Source organism: Takifugu flavidus, chromosome 3 (genome assembly GCF_003711565.1).
Source record: "Takifugu flavidus isolate HTHZ2018 chromosome 3, ASM371156v2, whole genome shotgun sequence".
NCBI classification, from domain to species: domain Eukaryota; kingdom Metazoa; phylum Chordata; class Actinopteri; order Tetraodontiformes; family Tetraodontidae; genus Takifugu; species Takifugu flavidus.
Window position 1 is genome coordinate 3,188,498 of NC_079522.1, and position 22,363 is coordinate 3,210,860.

The 22,363-nt window shown below is 52.7% G+C and overlaps 5 protein-coding genes and 1 long non-coding RNA gene across 11 annotated transcripts in view; 1 reads left to right on the plus strand and 5 right to left on the minus strand.

The window, feature by feature from the left end:
- Positions 1 to 215: 215 nt before the first annotated feature.
- On the minus strand, positions 216 to 11,743 carry camta2 (calmodulin binding transcription activator 2). The gene is given in 28 exon segments (XM_057027984.1): positions 216 to 1,209; positions 1,286 to 1,360; positions 1,442 to 1,635; positions 1,990 to 2,010; positions 2,118 to 2,189; positions 2,286 to 2,490; positions 2,570 to 2,751; positions 2,895 to 3,106; positions 3,184 to 3,417; positions 3,502 to 3,733; positions 4,110 to 4,188; positions 4,522 to 4,700; positions 5,307 to 5,470; positions 7,248 to 7,382; positions 7,543 to 7,669; positions 7,912 to 8,574; positions 8,724 to 8,934; positions 8,936 to 9,332; positions 9,335 to 9,621; positions 9,702 to 9,806; positions 9,808 to 9,898; positions 9,964 to 10,092; positions 10,175 to 10,322; positions 10,471 to 10,542; positions 10,653 to 10,788; positions 10,867 to 10,934; positions 11,055 to 11,158; positions 11,499 to 11,743. Coding segments are annotated over 28 exon segments (4,611 nt in total). The 5' UTR covers positions 11,533 to 11,743; the 3' UTR covers positions 216 to 1,154.
- Positions 11,744 to 11,926: 183 nt separating this feature from the next.
- Positions 11,927 to 12,900, plus strand: LOC130523080 (uncharacterized). Its single transcript, XR_008949785.1, has 2 exons — positions 11,927 to 12,297; positions 12,427 to 12,900. It is a non-coding gene; the product is annotated as an uncharacterized LOC130523080 (long non-coding RNA).
- Positions 12,605 to 14,908, minus strand: zgc:85858 (uncharacterized protein LOC405879 homolog). The gene is made up of 3 exons (XM_057028055.1): positions 14,603 to 14,908; positions 13,999 to 14,074; positions 12,605 to 13,918 (listed from the first exon to the last, which is right to left on the minus strand). The coding sequence occupies exons 1-3, from the start codon at positions 14,684 to 14,686 to the stop codon at positions 13,878 to 13,880; spliced, it is 201 nt and encodes a 66-aa protein (XP_056884035.1). The 5' UTR covers positions 14,687 to 14,908; the 3' UTR covers positions 12,605 to 13,877.
- Positions 14,909 to 15,347: 439 nt separating this feature from the next.
- Positions 15,348 to 18,553, minus strand: nppcl2 (natriuretic peptide C-like 2). The gene is made up of 3 exons (XM_057028054.1): positions 17,157 to 18,553; positions 16,645 to 16,740; positions 15,348 to 16,336 (listed from the first exon to the last, which is right to left on the minus strand). The coding sequence occupies exons 2-3, from the start codon at positions 16,738 to 16,740 to the stop codon at positions 16,040 to 16,042; spliced, it is 393 nt and encodes a 130-aa protein (XP_056884034.1). The 5' UTR covers positions 17,157 to 18,553; the 3' UTR covers positions 15,348 to 16,039.
- A 143-nt stretch (positions 18,554 to 18,696) lies between these two features.
- trappc1 (trafficking protein particle complex subunit 1) lies at positions 18,697 to 20,140 on the minus strand. Of its 4 annotated transcripts, none has more exons than XM_057028049.1 (5): positions 20,009 to 20,125; positions 19,568 to 19,666; positions 19,431 to 19,501; positions 19,091 to 19,229; positions 18,697 to 19,004 (listed from the first exon to the last, which is right to left on the minus strand). In XM_057028049.1, exons 1-5 carry the CDS (start codon positions 20,069 to 20,071, stop codon positions 18,876 to 18,878), a joined length of 501 nt encoding a protein of 166 aa, XP_056884029.1. In that variant the 5' UTR covers positions 20,072 to 20,125; the 3' UTR covers positions 18,697 to 18,875. The 4 variants fall into 4 exon arrangements, with proteins under 4 accessions (XP_056884029.1, XP_056884031.1, XP_056884030.1 ...); XM_057028051.1 differs by having other exon boundaries at positions 19,745 to 20,010; XM_057028050.1 differs by having other exon boundaries at positions 19,793 to 20,009.
- Positions 20,141 to 20,603: 463 nt separating this feature from the next.
- Positions 20,604 to 22,363, minus strand: part of eno3 (enolase 3, (beta, muscle)) — a 7,468-nt gene continuing 5,708 nt past the window's right edge. For all 3 annotated transcript variants that reach the window (XM_057028019.1, XM_057028020.1, XM_057028018.1), the window contains exons 11-14: positions 22,079 to 22,203; positions 21,873 to 21,981; positions 20,982 to 21,040; positions 20,604 to 20,858 (exon numbers count right to left, since the gene is read on the minus strand). In XM_057028019.1, coding sequence (XP_056883999.1) covers positions 20,789 to 20,858; positions 20,982 to 21,040; positions 21,873 to 21,981; positions 22,079 to 22,203 — 363 coding nt within the window. In that variant the 3' untranslated portion in view covers positions 20,604 to 20,788. The remainder of the gene's footprint in view (positions 20,859 to 20,981; positions 21,041 to 21,872; positions 21,982 to 22,078; positions 22,204 to 22,363) is intronic.

Genomic DNA, 22,363 nt, shown 5'->3' on the forward strand with positions numbered 1-22,363 from the left:
AAGTCTCTTCAAAGCACTACGGAAAAAAATCAAAAATAAAAAGGTCAATATTCAAACGCCAAAATTGTGAGACCTTGTGGGCCTGTGCACGACAGCAACGTTGAGAGCAGGTGTGCGTTCAAGCGTGGGAACCTTCAGTTGTGGTGTTGTGGGGGACCCTGGCAACAGCACGACCAGTCGGCCCAGACGGGAAACCAGCTGAGACGAGGCAAATATCAAAGATCTGGTTTAATCTGCAGATTTGAACATACTGGATTTGAAAGTCTGGGGAATCAACTCATGCAAAGCTTCACTGCAGTACAACAACTGAAAGGATTCTCCAAAAACAGACACTCATGCTGACCTCTGCATCTGTCACCATGACGACGGCGCAGCAATGCTCAGGCTCCATATCATTAAAAACACAGCAACAGGAAGTGCATGGCCACGTCAGAAACAGTCGCAACTGTGACCTCGTCAATGCTGTGTTGGCATGGAAACAACTGATGCCATATCACTGACACAAATAAGAGGAAGTGACATCACACTGAGCCACATTAGCGTGCATTTTGACTGGTCTGAGGTCAGAAATCAGGGTTCTTTAAGACTCGACCTTACCGTGTGTACAACACACACACACACACACACACACACACACACTTCATGCTGTAATAAATAAAAACATGAGAATATATAATTTCTATACATATATATATATGCTTCTATATGATTGTTTACATAGCTTTGAGTATATTAAAAGTGACAAAACTGCATTTAAAAATGTCTGATTTGAGCCGAGCTGCAGCTCAGCACAACTGCATCATGGGAACGTGTGTGTGTTCCCTGAGCCGCATCCGTCCAAGCTTCCTCCGGGACCAGAAAGGTTGCGTTCTTGATTCTTTGTCCTAAAAGGGATTTTGCTGAACTGGGAGTTGAACCAGTAACCAGTCAGGAACCAGTCGAGTCACAAGCATGAGTGGAGGACACAGCTGCTACATGTGTGGTGATATCTGACCACATCGTGGCCTTCATCGCGGACTGTGAGAGCAGGAAGGACGAGCCTGTGTGGTGGTGCTGAGGGACAGACAGCTACATTCAGGAGAGAGGACAGACAGGCGGACAGACAGTGCAGAGTCCTCTGCTCCTCAGTGCAAACTGAAGGTGGTTTAGGTGGTTTAGGTGGTCAGCCCTCTCCGCTCCAGCTCTCTGCTCTGTTTCAGCTCTTTGATCCTGGAACAGCAGGAGCAGCTTTAGGCTTTAGGCTTTGGCCCCGCCCACAGGGAGTGTGTACGCTTCAGAAGCTGACCTGTGTCTGCAGCGTCTCAGGAACCTCATGATCTTTCTTGCAGCCTGGTCCTGTTTCTTGGTCAAGAAGGTGCCCCTGACAAGGCAAACATAGCGATTCTCAATGAAAGTGAAGCCGACTGCCGACACCCTGCCAGCACCGCTGGAGAGCTCCTACCTGATCTTGGGGTTGTGGTTGGCGGCGCTTCTGGAGGCCTGTTTCAGACGCTCAAACTCTTTGTAGCTGCGGTAGTACTGCTGGATGAGGACCGCCGCTCTGCGACTCTGCTGGAAACGCTTCTGCTCGTAGTACGACCTGAACTTTGACTGGATCAAAATGGCCGCCTGGGTCATCTTCTTGTAGAGCGCGTACTGAGGGAACACAGCGACCATTTCAGAGCAGCCGTGCACAGAGACGCGTGGTCAGACAGCGTGAGGGTGGCTGTGGTGACCGCTCATACCCAGGATGCACCGACACGGCAGCAGTGGACACCTCAGGCGAAGAGCGCCACATGAGCGTTCACAGCCAACAAACCTCGTTCTTACAGTACAACAGGAATCAGGTGCCAATGCTAACAATAGCATCATGCTAGACTTGGCCTCCAGCCCTGATCAGTCAGGAAACTCAAAGAAATCATTCACATGAGAAGCCACACAAACACAAAACACTGATCCTGCTGAAGGACACGCGGCTCAGAAAACACACACATCAGCTGACAGCCGTACCTTCAGAGCTATCCATGTTAGCTGAGCAGAGGGAGAGAGGCAACACACAGCAGCAGGTTAGCTTAGTGTTAATGGAGCGTGTCCCCACACACACACACGCACACACACACACACACACACACACACACCTGCTTGTATTTCCTGTAGCACCTCTGTATGACAGCTGCAGCCACGTCTTGTTGCTCTTTTAACTTGCGGCCCTACAAAAATATTATTCTTCAGATTGATGTAGAAGGTGGAAGCAACAACATGTCCTGGTTCATGTGACACACACACTCACACACACTCACACACACCTTGTATCTCCTGAAGGCGTTCTGGATGATCCGAGCAGCTTCATAAAGCTCCCTCTGCTCGCCGTCAGTCAGGGTCAGCAGAGCAAAGTCTCTCTCCATTTTCCCGTTGGCTGAAGCGTTTAGAAACTCCGCCCATGCGGCAGAGGATGGGGGGCGGAGCCTCTGGAGAGCCAGCGCGCTCAGAGGTGAGGGGGGACACATCCGCCTACAGGTGCAAACACAAACTGTCGTGGTACGGAACTGGACTCGGGCGCAGCGTCTGGGCTGTGCTGGGCGGGGCTTACCTGGGGGGGGAGTGTGTCTGGACGTCAACGGTTTCCAGGTAAGTCGCCAACCAGGTGTCCTGCATGGCTACATTGTCCTGCCTCTCTCTCAGCAGTGACTCCGCCCCCCTGGGGAAGTCCTCCTGTTTAATTCGCTCTGGAGTCGCCTGGATAATTTGCTCGGCCAGCGTTGCCATGTCAACCTGTCAGGTCAAAGGGTAACCACAGCAACAAACACCTGCTTAGAGTGCCTGACCTGCACGGATCCGACTTGATCCGATTCAAGAATTCAACAGCAGTGAGGCAGTGCAGCGCTGGAAGGAGGGATCAGGAAGCTGATGCGTACCTGCAGCTCCTCCTCCTCCAGATATTCCACCTCCTCTCCTTCGTTTTCAGCGTTCTCGCTGTAGCTCAGGAGTTGTTCTTCCAGCAGGTCTGACATGTGGCCCCGGCCCCCAATGTGCCCTGGATGGTACGTGTGGGCGGGGGGGTGTGGGCAGCTGCTCTTGTAGTCCATGAAGAACAGAAAAGAGTCTCTGGAGGCGTCGGCATTCAGGCCTGGAGGATTGCGACTGGTCAAGGGCGGGGCCAAGACAGACAAGTGCTCACTTCTGAAACACGTGTGAGCTGGTTACCTGTACTCAGACTGGCATCAAGCTCCTCCCCCAACATGGACACAGCAGGAAGGGAGGCGAGAGGGAGGGGAGAGGGGGCAGGAGGGGACAGTGAGGATGAGGAGGAAGGAGAGGAGGGGGAAGAGGGGGAGGAGGGGGAGGTGTCCATCAGTGCCGGGCCACTGGAGTAGGCAGAACTGGGAGAGGGTGAGCTGGGGTCACTGGGGGACGGGAGGCTGCTGGAGGAGCTCAGACCTGCAACACGGACAACGGACATCCCATCAGGACGGGGCAACACGGTGACTGAGGGTGGGACGGGCCAGGACGGGCACGCGGTACCTGTGTCCAGACTGGACGGCGACGGAGATGGCGGCTGCAGCGTGCTTGGGTCGGCTGGAGACATGGCACGCGTGTGCAGCTCCTCCAGCGCCATGGCGAGGCGGGTGTGTCCTCGGGAGCGAGCCACGGCGAGGGGCAGGCGTCCCAACGAGTCGGGGATCCCCAAAGCTGAGCTGTTCCAGCTGTACAGAAGCTCTGCTGCTCGCTGGTGGCCCAACGCACACGCCCACATCTGCAGCACACACACTCCTGTCAGGCGTGGGGGGGGTGTCGGGGGGGTGTGTGTGTGTGTCAGGTGTGTGTGTGTGTGTCGGGCGTGTGTGTGTGTGTGTGTCAGCGTGTGTGTGTGTGTGTCAGGCGTGTGTGTGTGTGTGTCAGGCGTGTGTGTGTGTCAGGCATGTGTGTGTGTGTGTCAGGCGGGTGTGTGTGTCAGGCATGTGTGGTGTGTGTCAGGCGTGTGTGTGTGTGTCAGGCGTGTGTGTGTGTCAGGCATGTGTTGTGTGTGTGTCAGGCGTGTGTGTGTGTGTCAGGCGTGTGTGTGTGTGTCAGGCGTGTGTGTGTGTGTCAGGCGTGTGTGTGTGTGTGTCAGGTGTGTGTGTGCATCATACCAGAGGTGTGCAGGAGAAGTGGTCGATGTTCAGAGCATCAACTTCCTGTTCCAAATCCAAACTGTCGTTGTTCATCATCCTGAAGCAAAACACAGTCAGTGGATGTGTGAAGAGCAGGGCGCGCCCCCCTGGGGGAGCACGGTGCGATGCCGGGGGGGGGGGCGTGTGTGTGTGTGTGTGGGGGGGGGGGGGGGCGTGACCCTGGGGAACATGTTTTTGTGTTTTTGGCCATACTAGAATAAAGTGTAATTGCACAGACAGTAGGTGGCAGTGGCGCTCTCATTGTCAGAGTGTGTGTCAGGTGTGTGTCGCTCCAGAGTGTGTGTCAGGTGTGTGTCGCTCCAGAGTGTGTGTCAGGTGTGTGTCGCTCCAGAGTGTGTGTTGCTCCAGAGTGTGTGTCAGGTGTGTGTACCTCCAGTGGACCAGAGTGTGAATCAGGTGTGTGTAGCCCTGAGCAGCAGCCAGGTGCAGCAGCGTCATGCCTCGGTGACGGACTGAGTGATGGAGCCTCTCTCCCCGCCCCCCCCACCGTCCTCCTCTCATCATGCGCTCACAAACTCCCACAATCCTCCTCTCAAACCACTGAGACGCCTGAGACAGAAGGGGACAGAGGACACGTGAGACACCATCATCATCATCACCATCATCACCACCACCATCATCATCACCATCATCATCACCACCACAGTCATCATCCCCTCCTCCCCCTCCTCCCCCTCTCCTCTCCCCTCCTCCCCCTCCTCTCCCCTCCTCCCCCTCTCCTCTCCCCTCCTCCTCCCCCTCTCCTCTCCCCCCCTCCCCTCCTCCCCCTCCTCCCCCTCCTCTCCCCCCCCTCTCCCCTCCTCCCCCTCTCCCCTCCTCTCCCCCCCCTCTCCCCCCCTCCCCTCCTCTCCCTCCCCTCTCCCCTCCTCTCCCCCCTCCTCCCCCTCTCCTCCTCCCCCCTCCCCTCCTCTCCCCTCCTCCCCCTCCTCCCCCCTCCTCCCCCTCTCCTCCCCCCTCCTCCCCCTCTCCTCCCCCCTCCTCCCCCTCTCCTCCCCCCTCCTCCCCCTCTCCTCCCTTCTGACTCTCAGCCTATTTTAACTCCATGAGTCACAGCTGCTGAGGATCAGAGCCAGGTCCAGCAGCTGCACACATGTCAAACCTCCCCTCTCACCATCAGGCAGCCTGCTGACCTCTGTGACCTTCCTGGAATCTCACCTGCCCGTGGTCGTCAGGTAGAGCTGGAGGAGGGGGCGTGGCCAGCTGCGTGCTGTATTGGTGGTGCTGCTGCTGCTGGCTGCTGCTGTCACGGGCAGCCATCTCTGCCATCCTGCGCTCCATCTGTTCCAGACGCTCCAGAATGGACATCCTGAACTGATTATCTGCAGAGAACAGTCGGAACAGAGTCAGACCTCAGCTGGACCCAAGAGCGCGTCACACCAGAACACCTGCTGTCAATCATCCAGCGAGGCCGTGGAACGGAGCACCGTGGGTGCTGACAGAGATAATCAGGAGTCAAATGGAAAACTGCTCTCCAAAATATCTGCTTCAAGAGGTCCTCTCCAACACACACTCACACACACACACACACACACACACACACACACACACACACACACTCTGAATGGAAACTATTTCCACTGACTTCAATCGATCTGGCAGCTCCTGTGTGGTCGTGTGTAGGAAATCAAAGTCGAGTCCTTAATATAGCCTGATACACTGTGACCTGTATACACACACATTCATGAGCGCACACAAGCACAAGCACAAACACCCACAGTGAAAAAACTCAATGGCAGGAACTTTTGTTCATGCAGTGTGTGTGTGTGTGTGTGTGTGTGTGGGGGGGCCTCTGAAGCTCAGCTAAGCAACCAAGTCTCGGCCTTCAGCCAACCAACGATCTCAGCGAACGCCGTTGTTTCGCGGCTGAGATGAATCAGATCAATCACAAGTTGTGAGGTTTTGGCATCGTTGGAGCAGCTTTGCTGTCGGGCTGCAGCCACCACAGCTCAGATGGGATCAGGGTTTCTTCCAAAGGCTGAGGGGAAAACTGATGGTCTTTCCTTAAACTATCGAGACTCAAGTCAAAATTAGAAAAAGTAAAAGAGAATGAAAAAACTACATCTGAACTAAAAAAAGACCTAAAGCACGTTAATGCAGCTACACACAGAATCAAGCTGGAAAGAATCAAAATTTAAACTGTGCTCAACATCTGTAACCATGACAACCAATATACAGACAGACACATGGAAGTGAGAGCGCGGTCCTACCGACAGCGTCCGGCTGCTGCACGGCGTCCATCTTCAGTCTCACTGTCGGAGTGAGTGCAGGTGAAAAGTATTTTGGGGACATTATGATGTCATTGGAAAAATTACCCCTCCCTCCACACACACACACACACACACACAACACACACACACACACACACACACGCACGACGATGATGCGCTAACAGGGGACACACAAACACACTCACACACTTCATGAAGGGAAGCAGACCGCACAGGAAGCAGACCGCGCGGCTGTGGGAGGATCAACTCGTTTAAAAGAGGCAGCAGCGTGTGTGAGAGCTCTGGATGGTGATATGCAGCAAGGCATGCTGGGATGCGTCACATTCCTGGCTTTGAGCCTGGAATCCTCACACACGTCAGCAGCTGCTTATCAGTTGTCCAGAGTGAAAGCTTTCTAAAAGGTACCCAATTAAACTTTCCTCTGAAACATCACGTCTGGACTGAAGAATCTGGAGCAGCAGACACTAGAGGGCGCTCCTGCTCACGAGTGTCGCCCAACCGGGACAGACGCTCTCCACCGGGTGTTGCTGGTCTTGTCTGGACTGCAGCGTCTGCCGGCATCAGCTTTATTATTAGCAGGATAACTGGAGGGGGATTGTTGGGTGCCATCAGGTCAAACCGGTTTTAATAGGCTGGTAAATGAGCTCCAAGCATGACTGTCTTCAACTCCAACTGGAGTGTGAAACCAAGTGCTGAGCAGCACCCGCGTGTCTGACATACGGTGATGATGAGAATCTGCTTCAATCACACCGTGAAGGCGGCGCGATTTTGAATCCAGAAATCCTCATTTAAAGCACAACAGCCTCAAACCTGCGGAGCTGTGCTGAGTACACCTACAGACAGGAAGTTCCTGCTCTCTGACACTGACCGTCCAATGAGAGCCAGTCGAGCTGCGAGCTGGGCAGAGAACTGGCGTTTCGAGCTCGGTACTCAAACAGGACCGACGAGGAGATGGATCCTCCCGACTCCAGAACCTGCAGACACACCAGGCCAGCCTCATGGGCTGAGAGAGGAGACACAGTCAGAACCCACGGCACATACCGGCGCCCTCATGTGGCAGACTTTATGAGCAGAACATTCAATCAAATGTACTGATGAACTTAAAGATTCTTCAGAATTATTCAGTGGAACTGTTATGTGAGAGAGTGCGAGTGTGTGGATACCAGGACAGTAGCACCGCAGCACCCCAGGCTGAATCAGTGATGCAGCGACAGTGCTCTGGTCGAAAACACAAGAATATCGACCCGAAAGCTCATTCCAAGGTCCTGTGATCAATACCTTCACACCTCCCTACACACGTCAGTAAGAGACAATTACTGAGTAGTCCACATCAGTTGACAGATGTTTCCTGTGTGTCTGCATCTGGCTGCTGAACAAGCTAATCAATGCTGCCCCCTGGTGCTCACAGGTTTGCTGTGCAATGGAGGCTAATCAAATAGATGGATATTTGCTGCACCGAAACATAAAATGGCTCTAAGATCAGAGGACAAAAGAACAAAAATATTTCTAGCCAAAAAATGCTGCTAGGTTACCTCTGGGTAAGACCATTCTGGGGAGAAGTCAGTGATGGAGGCGAGACGACTGGAGGAAGAAGATGGCAGTGGATGAGGAAACGGAAGGAAGGAAGAAGAGGGTGATGGCTGAGGGGGCACCATGTAACGGACTCCCACGGGAAAAACATTTGAGATGTGGGACGCTGTGGGAGCAGCGTTTGGAGGCTCTGCAACAGGAGGGGCCTCTTCTGTGATCAGGTCAGCCATGAGGTCAGGAAACTGGCTGTCAAACGAGATGTCAAGCTCCTCCCCTCCTTGTTGACACTGGTCCACTTCCTCTTCCTCCCCCTCCAGATGTGTGTCCATGCAGGCTTCCTCTGTGTCGTAGCTCTGTCTTATCTCCTGTTTCACCTCCATGGGAGGCGTCACTGCCGGAGCATCATCAAATGCAAGAGCAGCAGGGGGGGAGTTCACAGCAGGATCAGGGCGGCTGTGCTCAAGCACCGAGGGCTGGTGGGGAGGTGACAGTTCGGAGTGATGGAAAGGCTGGCCCAGGACCACAGGCCGCTCCGCTTTAGCCTGTTGCTTGGTCCGATTGGCCGATGGGGTGGAAGGACATGTCCCGTGCTGGCCGACGAGCAGCGGTGCAACGCAACTCCCCGTTTGCTGCTGCAGAGACGAGCTGGCGGAGGACGGCGGTCTCTGGAGACCAGACAGAGGTGTGATCACACGCTGGCCGTTCTAACCCCAGCATTCGCTAACACACCCCCAGTGAACCAGCATGTCGAGACACGTGAAGTTGTAAACACAATTCCATATCAGCTGGAGTGGAGCAAAAGTGTCGGGCTCACCTGCGGCAGGTCAGTGGGCGGAGCTCCGCCTTCATCACCACCTCTCATCTCATCGTCCTCCTCCTCCTCCACCACCCTGCCCCTGGCTCCGTCCGATTCCCCGAGAGCTGACAGCTCCAGGCAGAGGGGGAGGAGGGGTGGGGTCACGGCGGACGAGGGAGACAGGGTGACGGTGGGGGGGAGGGAGGAGAGATAGGAGCAGATAGCCGGCGGCGGAACCTCGCCGGACAGTCTCGCAGGAGGATGAAGAGCGAGGCGACACTGACGAGGGAGGGGTAGAGGGAGGGGACAGGGAAAGGGTTAGTGATACGGGGGAGAAGGGTGAGGAGGAACACAGAACAGAGGAGAGGGTGGAGGAGGCACTGGGGGGGAGGAGCCCCCCATAAGTCTCACCCTGTTTAGGGGAGTTGAGAAAGGAGTCAGGGTCAAAGGCAGGAGGGATGGGTGGGGGGGGGGTTGGCATGGGGAGGGGAGGAGGAATGAGGGAGGGAGGAGAGGTGGCAGCTGTGTTAGGAGGAGAAGAACAGGAGGAGGGGGTGAGGAGGAGGCTGCCGATGACCGGGGATGGAAGCAGGGTGAGGGAGAGCGTGGTGACACCTGGAGTGGGGGGGGAGCAGGCGAAGAGGAAGAGGGGGGGGACGAGGGGGGCGCGGGAAGAGTGGGGGACAAAAGCAACTGTCCGGAGTGGGTCAGCGAGAGACTCCGCCCTGGCCCAGCCTCTTCTCCTCTGGCTCCTCCCCCTCCTCCCTTTGTGACAGTGGAGGTTGTTGCCATGACAATGACTGCGGTTTGTGGTAGCGCCACAGTGGCGAGATTGGCACGACTGTTGTAGAGGCCGTTGCCATGGTTACCCATGCTCATGGTGGCTCTGTGTGCTTGAGGGGGGGAGGAGGTGGAGCTGCAAGACAAGCAGAGAAGTGAAAATGGAACTGCGCTGCTGGTTTAGCGCCGTCTCCTCTGATTTGATGCTTTACTCACATGGGGGGGTGGGGTGATGAGGCAGGGCTGCTCTGAGCTTGGAGGCGGGGCAGTGGTGCGTCTCCTCCTGCTCCATCTCTCCCTGCCTCCCCTAGCTCAGGGGGGGGGGGGTGTGCAGGAGGAGGACGGTAGTTTGGGAGAGATGATCCGATGTTTGGTGTTGTTACAGCGGTGAGGAATGTTCACTCCTGAAGACACTAAAGACACGCACAGGTGGGCAGGCCAGCTCACGCCGTCGCCACGGTGATGACAGGTAAGTTACCTTGGACGGTGTTGCAGAGGCAGGTGTGTGTCCGGGGTTGTGGTTTGGCTCTCTGCCTCTCCAGAATGTGTTGAACCAAGTCCTCGATGCTGAATTCTCCTGCGGCGCCCGACCACTTCATACTGTGGACTGCACGACAGCAGGTGTAAAACTACACGCAGTGCGACAAACTGCTCACGATGGCCGCCATCCCCGTCAGCATCTTCCTTACACATGGGCTTCAACTGACTCAGCAGGTCATCACGGCTCCACCTCATGATGTCATGGCGGCTGGCCACTGTGCACAGCAGCGGACTGCATTTCCCAGAATCCTCCAGGGATGGTACGTTCAGATAGTGGACCAGCACGATGTCTGGGTTCTGTTACACAGGAGCAGATCATGGTTATGGAGTGATGACAGCTGCCGTTTCCATTACTCTTACCCAACTCTGTGTGTGTGTGTGTGTGTGTGTGTGTGTGTGTGTGTGTGTGTGTGTGTGTGTGTGTGTGTGTGTGTGAGAGAGAGACCTGCAGCAGCCAGTAGCATCGCCTATGGAATGTGGGCACAATGGAGGAATGAACGTAGCATCCGTACAGGCACTGAGAGCAGAGAAGGAAGACTTCGTGTCGCTCTTTAAGCACTTACAAAGACTTTGGCAGAAATTCCACATCGTTCCAAACGAAAGCTGGTATTCTGGATCCAGACTCACCACCATGCCCTTGACCTTCAGCTTCAGGTGATCTTCTCTTGTCGTCTTTCCATCTTTTCTTTTCTTCCAGCTGTATCCATCGTTCCTGTACTTCACTTTCTTCCTGTTGTAAAGGATAACGCTGCCGTTCTTCGGCCTGAAAGAACAACAGCGACCGGCGAGCGTGAATACCAGGGCTCCCTCGCCAACGCCTGGCGAGCTCCAAGAGGCGTACCTGGTTCTCAGGGTGCAGGAGAGCCACTCGTCATGTCTGTCGAATGAAATCAGGTAGGCAGCGATCTCCTGCAGAAACAGAGCACCGTCGATCACCGCCCCTCACGGCTGAGACACCAACGATCATGTTCTCTACACCGCAGCCACAGAGAGGACATCAACGCACCACCACTGAACAACGGGTCTCACCTCATTCGTGTTCCACCTGAGGCTCTCACTGGGCAGGCGGGACAGACGAGGGAGACTTTCCAGCAGTTTGTTGGGGAGGAACACCTTCCTCGGCCCTTTGTTCTCTACCGGCACAGAACACAGAGAAGAACACAGATGAAGAGCTGCTCTGGTGTTTCACACACCAAAAGAAACTGTTGCTTTACTTCTCTCTTGATTATTAACCTAAAAGACAGCAACAACAGTTCAGGGAGCCGTGGAGCCTTCACACACCATCACAGCCTGAATCTGAGGCAGAACACCTGACAAGTTCACAGCGGATGAATACAAAGTAACACAACAACCGACTTACCGAAAACACAAATAATACTCACTAACATTTTAATGTCGCAGTGTGACAGCGAGTGTTGCTTCATACAAAGACCTCTCCCAACGTGGAAGATACTGCTGTAATGTCTGACTGACCTGTCTCCATGGAAACCATCTCCTTGTTGCTCATGGTGACGGGATGGTCTCACACAAAGCACAGCCACACGCACTGCGCTGCTCGCCACGTGGACACATGCACATGCACACGGAAGAGCAGAAAACAGGGACAGACAGGTGAAGGGAAGATTCATCTGGCAGAACTTGGCAAATTCTGGAGGAACTCTGATGCTCCAAAACCTCCAGACATGTTGTCAACTGTGAGGATGCACTTCGGTGCTGGCTCATGTCGGCACACCTGATATTCGAGCCAACAACTCCACCCACACACACACGCACACACGCCCTCCGTCAATAGCTCCCAGTTGCTTAGCAACAGTTGAATCTGCATCCAATTTCAGATGAGCGTCTCCATCAGAGCCCGTGTGTCTGTTTGTGCTTTCAGAAATATGGTTCACCGTGGTCAATAGCTGAGGAATAAAGCTACAATTACAGGACCGTGTCGTATGAACGCGCACACGCACACCCTCTCTCCGGAGGAGGCGGCTACCGCCGTCAGCTCCCCTGGCTGCGGGGGCTCTGGGATGGGCTCCCCGGCTGTACAAGCTCGGGCTGTGGCGCTAATCAGCCAACACACCTCTCTCTTCGGCGTCATGGCGGCGCAGAACGTCGGAAGAACCCGTACAGATGTAAAGTTTCGCTGCCAGAGTGCTCGAGAACGGCGAGGGTTTGGCTGCAGCAGCCGCGGCTAAGCTAGCCTTAGCCTCCTGTCACCTGCGCCTTAACGCCCCCTGAAGCCGAGCGAGCGGCCTCCCCTCCAGGTTCGGACGTTCTCATGGTAAAGTGCCAACTTGTGTCTAAATCCAGTTGATCAAAAACAGCGACTGAGCGAAACGAGACTGCCACAAACGAGACATGATGAGGCAAAACCGTCTGTCAAAGCTTTTACCTTCCGCCTTCTGCACAGCCGCCATCTTCTCTTTCGCTGACGTCATGTCGTCGATGCGTGGGAGGCGGGGCCTGCTTCTGATTGGCTCTCGCCTCTGACGTCAGCGCACTGAAAACGCCGCTTCCTGCTTCCTGCCAGGATGATCCTGCCAGGATGATCCTGCGGGCGGTGAGCAAACACACTACTGGGGACCAGGGCTGGTTGACCACCTTTATTCTTCCCTCTTCAGGTTCACACTCAGTTCATTGCAAAAATACAAACATTTGAAAGCATTTGGCACAAAGACACCAGATTATAAAACAATGAGGTTTTTGATAATTGCTTGTTCTACAAAGTGTATCACAGGATTAGTTCAACATTTTTGTCAAATAGATGTAACAACTGATAATGTGGGGAACCATGTCTGCACAACTAGACGCGTAATAGGCTCGTCGCAATCTAAAAGGTCAGAATTCTCCAAATAGAGCATAAAACCAAATCAACCTTTTTGAACCTTTTTGCTGCTTTCATTCTTCCATTCATTGGTTTCAGTGCACAGATCTCTCACTGATCAGTAGAAACACAGTCTGATCACCAAACACTTGGAAGCAGTGAAGACTTAACACACTGACAGAAAAATATCACAGGTTTATTTTGTAGAAAAGCAAAGCGTGTCCTCCAGCAGCTGCCGTGGCGACGGGCGAGCAGAGCGCCGCACGCGTCCGCCAGGACCCTGACCAGCAACACCTTTGAGTAAAACCAAGCAAACAGCTGCTTTGGTCCCCGTGTCACCCGGCGTGAGGGTTCAGACCTCCTTGTGCCACTTCATTCCCCTCTAATCACGGTCACAAGGCGGCTGAGCTGGCGTCTGACAGGAAGAAGCGGACGTTCACATTTCAAGGACTGGCCAGTGGCGGCAGGCTTTTATTTCAAAATATTTACAGCGAGTGGTTGGAGCTGGCGACAGTAAATCCTCATGACTGTCATGATACCGAGGCTGCTGTCAACACTTCTCATCAATATTTCACATTAAAGGCCAAGAGATGAAAAATGTTGGAAAAAGTGAAAAGTGTTGAGCAACAAACCACCAAATGTCAGACTGGACAGACTGGTAGGAGAGCAACTGAAGTGATTCCTGTCCGTCAGATGCAGAGAAACAGGAAGTAAAGGAATCCCGGAGAGACTGCTAACGACCCCGGAACGCTCCCTTAACTCACATCGGCTCTCGACAAGTGTTCAGCCAAACAGGAAGAAGAGTTAAGACTTCATCTGATGATCAAATCAAGAAACAATATCTCGTTAATCAGCTTCATCAAGGAAGGCAATTCAAAAACGAGAAGGGGGCAAGAGTGAGGGGAAAACGCACAGCTGAGAATTCAACTCCACAGGAACGTGTGTGTGTGTGTGTGTGTGTGTGTGTGTGTGTGTGTGTGATGGGTGGGTTGGGTTATGATGGCAGGCGAACAGCTTGGCTCCAGGGTCAAAGGTTATCACATGCCCTGCCTGATGCTCTGGATGATCTGGAAGATGGCTGCAAACACAAAGAAAGAGCTGAGTGACCGCGGACAGATGTGCTCCTCCTCAGCTGTGCAGAAAAGTCACGTGACCCACCTGATCCACAGACCACAAAGACGAAGAGCGCGAGCAGCCATGGACCCACCGGAGACTTTTCCTCGTTCACGGGCCGCTGAAAAATGAACATCCCATTACAAGAGAATCAGCCTTGAACATGAAACACATGACCAGATCTAAGCAGTCACAGTTTCAACACTCTGATCTAAACCAGATCTGCTACATACAGCAGGAGCCTGACAAGCTTTAACACCTGGGGCCCCGGGGGCCCTGTGCCGGGCCGCAGGGCCCAGATCTGAGCTCCACAAACTCGCTAATTCACAAAACGTCACAGATTTCTGAGATTTTCGCTCTTTGCACGGGTATTCTATTATAATATTAACTAACAAATATCCCTCAGGAGCCAAATATTAGTGGACTGTAGACATACATCGGTTGTTACAAGCTAAGGCTAAGACTGCTAACGCTAACATAGGTACGTTTGAGCAGAGTTACTGTGTATTTGTGTGTAGATTTACAAAGGAATTACACATTGTATTATTTAAACTCTAATACTAATAAAACGCGTTATTACAAGAGGCCGAAAGTGCTGTGAACGAGGCCGCTGACTGATTAGCCGTTAGCCTGGCTGTCAGTCCCGTACCGAGGTTTTCTGGACGTGTCCCCGCTGTGTTATGGTCTTGCTATGTCGCTCATTCGCCACTTTCATTCGCTGCACCGCCGACATGTTTCAGGTTCGACCCGGATCTGGAGCTGGAGGGCGGGGACGTGAAGATAGCAGTCCGGTGGGAGAGGAAATGTCCCGCTGAAGGAGAGGCTCCTGCTCTGGTGCCGTGTTGCTCGCCACAGCCGTGCCAATGAGACGCTAATTGTGAGCTAGTCGTTAGCCGCGTTAGCCGCGTTAGCAACCCCGCGGAGTCACGTGACGCCAATTCACCGTGTTCCTCGACCGCCCTCTAGTGGCCAAAGCAGTCGTGACCCTTGACTCAGGTCTGACGTCACCGCAGATTCCGTTCACACATTTCATGGGTCTTTGGAGGCATCGAGCTCTGCCTCGGTTGTAGCCAACAGTCACTTGCTAGAGTCATTGTTCATCAATTGGTTGTGAGAAGTTCTAGTTCAGAACCTTCTCAACCAGAACCTGGTTCTCTGTGTTGCATTTTTGGACACAAACATGCAGACAAGAACCTTCTGAGAGGGAAGGGAAGGCCTTTCTCTCCCCCCCCTCCCAGGTTAACCCCAGTTTAACCCCGGTTTATCCTAATTTAACCCCAGTTTCACTCCGGTTTATCCTAATTTAACCCCAGTTTAACCCCGGTTTATCCTAATTTAATCCTAGTTTAATCACAGTTTAACCACGGTTGCTCTTAATACAAAATGACAACAGAGCAAATTTTCTCTTTATTTGACAGTCTTCTAATCAAACACACTCCTGCATGTTTAACACACGGTCGTCCCACAGTCTCTCTCTCACTCACACACAACACCACACACACCACACACAGTCCTGCATGTTTAACACACGGTCGTCCCACAGTCTCTCTCTCACTCACACACACACACACACACACACACACACAGTCCTGCATGTTTAACACACGGTCGTCCCACAGTCTCTCTCTCACTCACACACACACACACACACACACACTCCTGCATGTTTAACACACGGTCGTCCCACAGTCTCTCTCTCACTCACACACACACACACACACACCACACTCCTGCATGTTTAACACACGGTCGTCCCACAGTCTCTCACTCACACACACACACACACACTCCTGCATGTTTAACACACGGTCGTCCCACAGTCTCTCACTCACACACACACACAACAACACACACACACACTCCTGCATGTTTAACACACGGTCGTCTTACACACACCTGTGTGTTAGGTCATTGGTGAGTGGGGGACAACATGTCCCCACATCCAGTCAGTCCCTGGGTTCTACTCCCTCGTTGTTAGTTCCTTTTTAGTGAAGGTCAGAGGTCACGCACAGCCACCTGCTCCGGCAGCGAGGCAGGGCCAGGCTCCATGCCACCATCTGTCACCATGACAACCGTGCCTGCCACTTCAACAGCCCAGACCACTGATGGAGCCGATGCGGTCGATCTTCATCCCAAAGCATCCTCTTCCTCCAACCATGGAGCTCCGGCCCCGCCTCGTCGTTTTGGACTGCTGCTGCAGGAAGTCCAGCAAGAACCGAGACCCACCTTCGGACCCCCTGGTCAATCCCCTCAAAGCACCAGGACTGGCCCCAAAGCTCCTCGGGGGACCTGGACGTCTGGGCAACAGCTCAGCGATGTCATCGGTGTTGACTGGAGTCGAGATGATTGAGGAGAGACGAGCGCCAAAGAGCGCTCGCAAGACCTGCCCAAGAGAAACAGGATCAGAACCAAGACCCATCAGAAGGTTGTGTGGAGTCCTTCATGAGTTCCATGGTTCCATGTTAAGAAGGCTTCAGGGTGTCAGATGAGAGCAGCTCCAGTCCTGGAGCCCAGCGGGTCACCCTGCAGCGCCCCGCGAGGAGCTGCTCCCAGGTTCTGACACCATGTCGCACATGAGGATGAAGAGGATGAGAGGATGAGGATGAAGCTGTAGAACTGTTGCTGAAGATGGTGACGACGACATGAGTCTGTTAGGATGTTCGATGGAGGGGAGGAGGTTTCTCCACAGACCTGCGCCTCATCTCGTGTCATCGATGGCCGTGGCTCCACTGGGATGGCGAGGAAGAGGAGCACAAGGGGGACAAAGGATGAAGAAGAAGCTGCCATCTTTGGAGAGAAACCAGCCGAACATGGAAGACAAAAGAGGTTCAGTCACACTGTGGTTGTGGGACGTTCCTGAGTCCTCAGGGCCAGGCATCGTTCTGCAGCGCCCCCTGCTGGCTGGATGACTTCTGAATCCCAACTGAGGCGCCTCCGGACCAGAGGAAGCGTGAAGAACTGTAAAAACTTGTGTAATAATATACCAGACTAAAGTTCTGACTGCCACGGTTCCTGTTTAATATGTTTGTGGCACCATCGCAGGTTTGATCATCTGTAGATGATTCCAAAGAAGGAGAAAATGGAAATGCAGAGGGAGGCGTGTTCGCTGATCTTAACAATGGAATTAGCAAGTACACATGAGGCTGTGAGGACCTAGCGTTAGCATCAGCTCAAGAACCCAGCAACTAAACAAGAGAACTCACTGAGGCGGAAGGTTCCAACACGCTCCGGAAGATTCTGCTGGCGCTCCGGGGGTTTTCCTCCAAAATCACAAGTTGATGAAGGACAACGAGAAGGTTTCAGCTAAAACAACACGTCAGTCCTGTCGGGACGGGTCCAGAGCAGAGCGCCCCGACACACACCTGCTTTTATACACGTTACTGCAGCCCTGTCACACATTCTGACTACTGTTACCCCGACAACAGCCCTGCCCTCCAGCACACACACACTCTCACACACATTCTCACACCCCACTCACACACACTCTCTCTCTCACACACACACCCACGCACTCACACACACACCTCTGACCCCTCAGTTGCTCAGTGATTGACAGCCACCTGAGAAGGTGTCTGTGTGTCAGAGTACCATGGAGGCTCTGGAGTTCCAGGCTGCTCCAGGACCTGTCATGGTCACCTGGAACCCTGCTGGGTCAGCAATGCTTTGAGCTGTTGCCAGCCACTGGGATGGCCGAGGTTGTCCTCAGGGTAGCAGTGGGACACTGACAAGACAGGTGTGCACACACCTGGAAACCAGGTGAACTATGACAAGGCTGTTTTTATGATGCTCTTGGTGGCACTGCCATGAGAGAGCCTGTGGTGGTCCCCTAAGGTGGCCTCCAGCAGTTAAAGATCAGTCTCAACCCTCATGACCTCTGACCCTGGTCAGCCCGCCTCCTTGTAAACTATCACCACAGCAACAACGTCCTTGTGACCAACTATTTCCTGTGGGAAAAGGCAGGGCTGCAGATGCTCCCAAAGATAGGTGTGTGTTTGTGTGTGTGTTTGTTTAATGACCCCCTGTCGTCTTTGTCCCAGGCAGACAAAGCCCCGCCCCCCATTCAGCTTCTGACGTCATCAAGCACACACATAAAACACAACACACACAAAACAGCTCATCCATCACCTCATTAGGAAGAGGTCAACAATCACAAAAACAGGTCATGTCTGAGTGGGTGTGTGTCCTGACATGGATCGTCCTCCCACGCACACACACACGCACACACACACTCATCACCTGAAGAGTTTTCCTCATGAGTGCTCGTAGGCTTCAGAGTTTGGGGGGATTATTTTACGTCTTGAAAATGCTGCTGGGCCAGAGGAGGGTGAAATGATCGTCCCTGCTCCGTGGCGGGCTGGGGAATCAGCCCCGTTAGCCATGTTTTAGCGGTGCGTTTGAGGGAAGTACGTGTGGTCCCAAGAGTTCTACCATCTATGTGAGGACCTGATGTACAAGGACAGTCTTCTTTGACAGGAGTCATCTCATTCTCACCTCTGCTGAAAACAGAGGTGTCATCTGCTTCACTGGAGCTCCACACAGCTCACTACTCGTCACCAGGCAACAGGCAGCCAGCGCTGCAACTGTCCCGACCCGTCAGCATTGACGTCACAGCATTCTCTGCACAAACGCATGAAAAATGGCCTCTAACAGAGTGTGAAACACAAGATTTAAGTTCTCGGCTCTGGTGACATCAGAAACCTGCCATCTACCGTGCGGCTACGGTTTTACATGACACAAGTCGTATTTATGATGAAGCAAACGTTTATTATTGTTCACAAACCTCATCAGTCGAGTTTCATCATCGACACATTGGAAATGCAAAAAAAGGGAATCAATCACATCAATCAATGTCTGACTGCACAAAAACTAACAGGTGTGTGTGTGTGCGTGCGTGTGTGTGTGCGCATGTGCGTGCGCGTGCATTAAGCAGCTCGTGGACTGTAGTACGGCAGCGCTTTGATGAAGGCTTCTAATCGGCTGCTGAACAGTTCGCTGTCCAGGCTGTGAGAGGAGCTGCCGACGGGGTTCTTCACGATGAACTCCACATACAGCTGAGAGACAGAGCAGACACACGATTCACTCACACGCTTTCTGAAACCCAACAGCAGCACAAAGTGTGCGTCTGCAGGTGTCTTACGTTGCTGTATATGTGCTGTAGTGTGTCTCTGGCATTGGACACAGACAGGTCAGTGTTCAGTACAAACTTCAGTCCACTCGCAGTCTCATAATAATGAAGCCGGTATTTGCTGGTCTGGAAGGAGAGGAAGCCATCTTTCCTGAGGAGAGAAGAGCGGCTAAGGAGCACAAGTCTCACCCTGGAAAAACGCGATATGCTCAGACAGCTGCTTCAAGAATATTACTCTAGTGTCTTAATTGCACAGTGAGACATTGGCAATGCAGCCAGTCAAATTTCAACTGTGACAGACTGCATTTTCCAGCCTCAGCGACGGTGAGCTGGCAGCTTTGCTGAAGGATACATGTCTGAAGGAGAAATCTTGCTGACGAACGATCGGATGGAAAATAGCATCCCGTACATCAGTTTAAACTCCTGCAAAAACACAGAAACTTTCAGTTCACCAAGCTTTCCGGGGATTTTGAAACCTTCCGATACTACCTCGTCTTTCGAGATGCCAGCCTGCTTCTTGCGGTTCCATTCGTTGTAATAAAGGCAGCTGCCGTTGCGGTCAAAGATGTACAAGTTGTGGACGGTCATCTGCAAAGACGAACGCAAGTAGAAGGACTTACTGCTACTGTTCAAGAGAATCACGATCAACATCCTGTCGACTCATACATCCTTTTAAGTGAAGAATCGATCTTCACTTTTCCCCACGTCTCTAACCTTTGATTGAGCCTCTGAGATAAATCGGTTCTTTCTAAAACGGTGTCTGCCCGACAACACATAAAGGCGTGTATTTTACAAAGGTGCGTTGATACAGAACAAGCATTTATCAACCAGTCATGTCGGAACTACAAAAAACAGAGTTTAAAAAAAAGCCAGGTCGAACTTTTAAATCGAATATTACAAAACACACAACGAAGCGGCTAAAGTGTTTACCTTCACTTCCGTAGTCATGCGGCGCTCAGGACCCCGACCGTATTCCGCGGTGCCCGCGCACATGCCGTAACAAAATGCCGTTCCATAAATATTTAATCGGTTTATTTTATTGGTATTTTATTGGATTTACAGAAGTACCTCGAAAATGAACATGATGACGTGTGGAGTGTTCTGTTGCAACTATTTAAGCAGCAAAAACTCTGAACACAAAATAATAACAAAAGCATCAGCTACCCTTGGCTAATGGCAGTTAGCTTGGACCTGAAATAACAGTGCAAGTACAAATATTGTTAAAATTTATTTGAATGCTGGACTTGTGGACCAGCCGGTTCACACATTCATTTTTTAGAATAGGTTGTTTTCAAGGGGAAGGACAGAGATGAAATCCCATCCTGATTCTCTGCTGGTTTGTGTATGGAACAGTTTCATTAATTTATATTCGTACATTCATGGTTATATAGAGAAAATATATCTCTGTGTTTCATTTATTTTATTTCAAATTTAATTTAAAAATGAAATCAATCTGTTTGTTGGTCATTATTTATTATTTCAGTTGGACTTCAATAACACAATGACGACACACAACACAAACTGGTCATGTTTTCCTCTTTAGCCTTTATTATGTTTCATAGAAAACATTATGAATGGAATTATAACTAGGAAGGTGAGTTCAGACCCACCCTGACCTCTGACCTCTCAGCCTAATTCAGGGCAAAAAGCTTCAGAGGTTATTAGATGTCAGTCAGTTGTCAAGGCGACAGACAGGCGTAAAGACGGGGTTCAGTTGATCTTTGGGTGGCGGAAGTCTTTACCAGCAAACTTGGCCTTGTCCCCAAGCTCCTCCTCGATTCTGAAGGTCAGAGGTCATAGAGGTCAGCTCATGTATTCATGTTAACGTCAGGAATGCTGTGTCAAATCTGGAGAGCCGTGCTTTTACTTGGACGGACTACTTTATTTGGGGTTAAAAGATCACCTCATGAGCTGATTGTATTTGGCCAAACGCTCCGATCTGCAGGGAGCTCCTGTCTTAATCTGTGAGCAAGAGAAGAGAAGACATGGGGGAGGAAGAGGAGGGAGGATGTTAGGAGGAGGGAGGAGGGGGAGGAGAGGAGGAGAGGAGGGAGGAGAGGAGGAAGAGGAGGGAGGAGGATGTTAGGAGGAGGGGGAGGAGAGGAGGAAGAGGAGAGGAGGAGGAGGAGGAAGAGGATGTTAGGAGGAGGGAGGAGGGGGAGGAGAGGAGGAAGAGGGAGGGAGGAGGATGTTAGGAGGAGGGGGAGGAGAGGAGGAAGAGGAGAGAGGGAGAGGAGGGAGGAGAGGAGGAAGAGGGAGGGAGGGAGGAGGAGGGAGGAGGAGAGGAGGGAGGAGGGGGAGGAGAGGAGGAAGAGGAGAGAGGGAGAGGAGGGGGAGGAGAGGAGGAAGGAGGAGGAGGAGGATGTAGTGAGGGAGGAGGGGGAGGGGGGAGGAGGAGGGAGAGGAGGAGGATGTAAGGAGGGAGGAGGGGGAGGAGGAGGAGGAGGGAGGAGGAGGAGGGAGGAGGGAGAGGGGGGGAGGAGGAGGAGGGAGGAGAGGAGGGGGGAGGGGAGGGGGAGAAGAGGAGGGAGAGGAGGAAGGGAAGGGGGAGGAAGAGGAGGAAGACAGGAAGTGAGGTCATTGTTTGAACATTAGATTCTGAGAGCTGAAACATCTTTAAGTATCTTCAAGAAGTCCAGCTGCCAACAGATGACCGAGAGTCTGCAGACGTTATTGTTTACATTCGTTTCTGCCGTGTGCACCTGTCCGTGGTGCACCTGTCTGTGGTGCACCTGTCCGTGGTGCACCTGTCCGTGGTGCACCTGTCCGTGGTGCACCTGTCCGTGATACATACCTGTCCAGTGCACAGTCCGACCACCAGGTCAGAGATGAAGGTGTCTTCAGTTTCTCCAGAGCGATGACTGACCATCACACCCCAACCGCTGCTCTGAGCCAGCTTACACCTGGGAGAGAGACAGGTGAAAAGATGAACAGGTGAGCCAGGTGAACAGGCAGACGAGTGAGCAGACAGACAGTTAATGAGACAGACAGCTGTCTTACGCCTTGATGGACTCGGTCACTGAGCCGATCTGGTTGACTTTGAGCAGCAGACAGTTACAGGCTTTCTTGTCCACAGCTTGTTGGATCCTCTTGGGGTTGGTCACCGTCAGGTCGTCTCCAACGATCTGAAGGGGTGAAACACCTGTGTGTACTGAAACCTGCCGTTCCTGACCTGCATCTGGCTCATCATGGATGTCGTCGGTGTTTTTTTCAACAGCAGCCGTGTGTTTGTCTCCGTGTCGCAGGTCCGTCTGGCTGAGGATATGCTAACTCCACTAGCAGCTA

What these genes read in the sequence shown, in the direction of transcription:
- zgc:85858 (XM_057028055.1), bottom strand. Translation starts at nt 14,686, where the DNA reads ATGTCGGCGGTGCAGCGAATGAAAGTGGCGAATGAGCGACATAGCAAG. An exon ending in GACACGTCCAGAAAACCTCG is followed by an intron (nt 14,075 to 14,602) that starts GTACGGGACTGA and finishes TTCATTTTTCAG; the next exon opens with CGGCCCGTGAACGAGGAAAA. An exon ending in CTTTGTGGTCTGTGGATCAG is followed by an intron (nt 13,919 to 13,998) that starts GTGGGTCACGTG and finishes TTGTGTTTGCAG; the next exon opens with CCATCTTCCAGATCATCCAG.
- nppcl2 (XM_057028054.1), bottom strand. Translation starts at nt 16,740, where the DNA reads ATGGCAGCTTCTTCTTCATCCTTTGTCCCCCTTGTGCTCCTCTTCCTC. An exon ending in TGACACGAGATGAGGCGCAG is followed by an intron (nt 16,337 to 16,644) that starts GTCTGTGGAGAA and finishes TCTCTTGGGCAG; the next exon opens with GTCTTGCGAGCGCTCTTTGG.
- trappc1 (XM_057028048.1), bottom strand. Translation starts at nt 20,071, where the DNA reads ATGTGCGCGGGCACCGCGGAATACGGTCGGGGTCCTGAGCGCCGCATG. An exon ending in AAGATTTCTCCTTCAGACAT is followed by an intron (nt 19,230 to 19,430) that starts GTATCCTTCAGC and finishes TTCTCTCCTCAG; the next exon opens with GAAAGATGGCTTCCTCTCCT. An exon ending in TACAGCACATATACAGCAAC is followed by an intron (nt 19,005 to 19,090) that starts GTAAGACACCTG and finishes TCTGTCTCTCAG; the next exon opens with CTGTATGTGGAGTTCATCGT.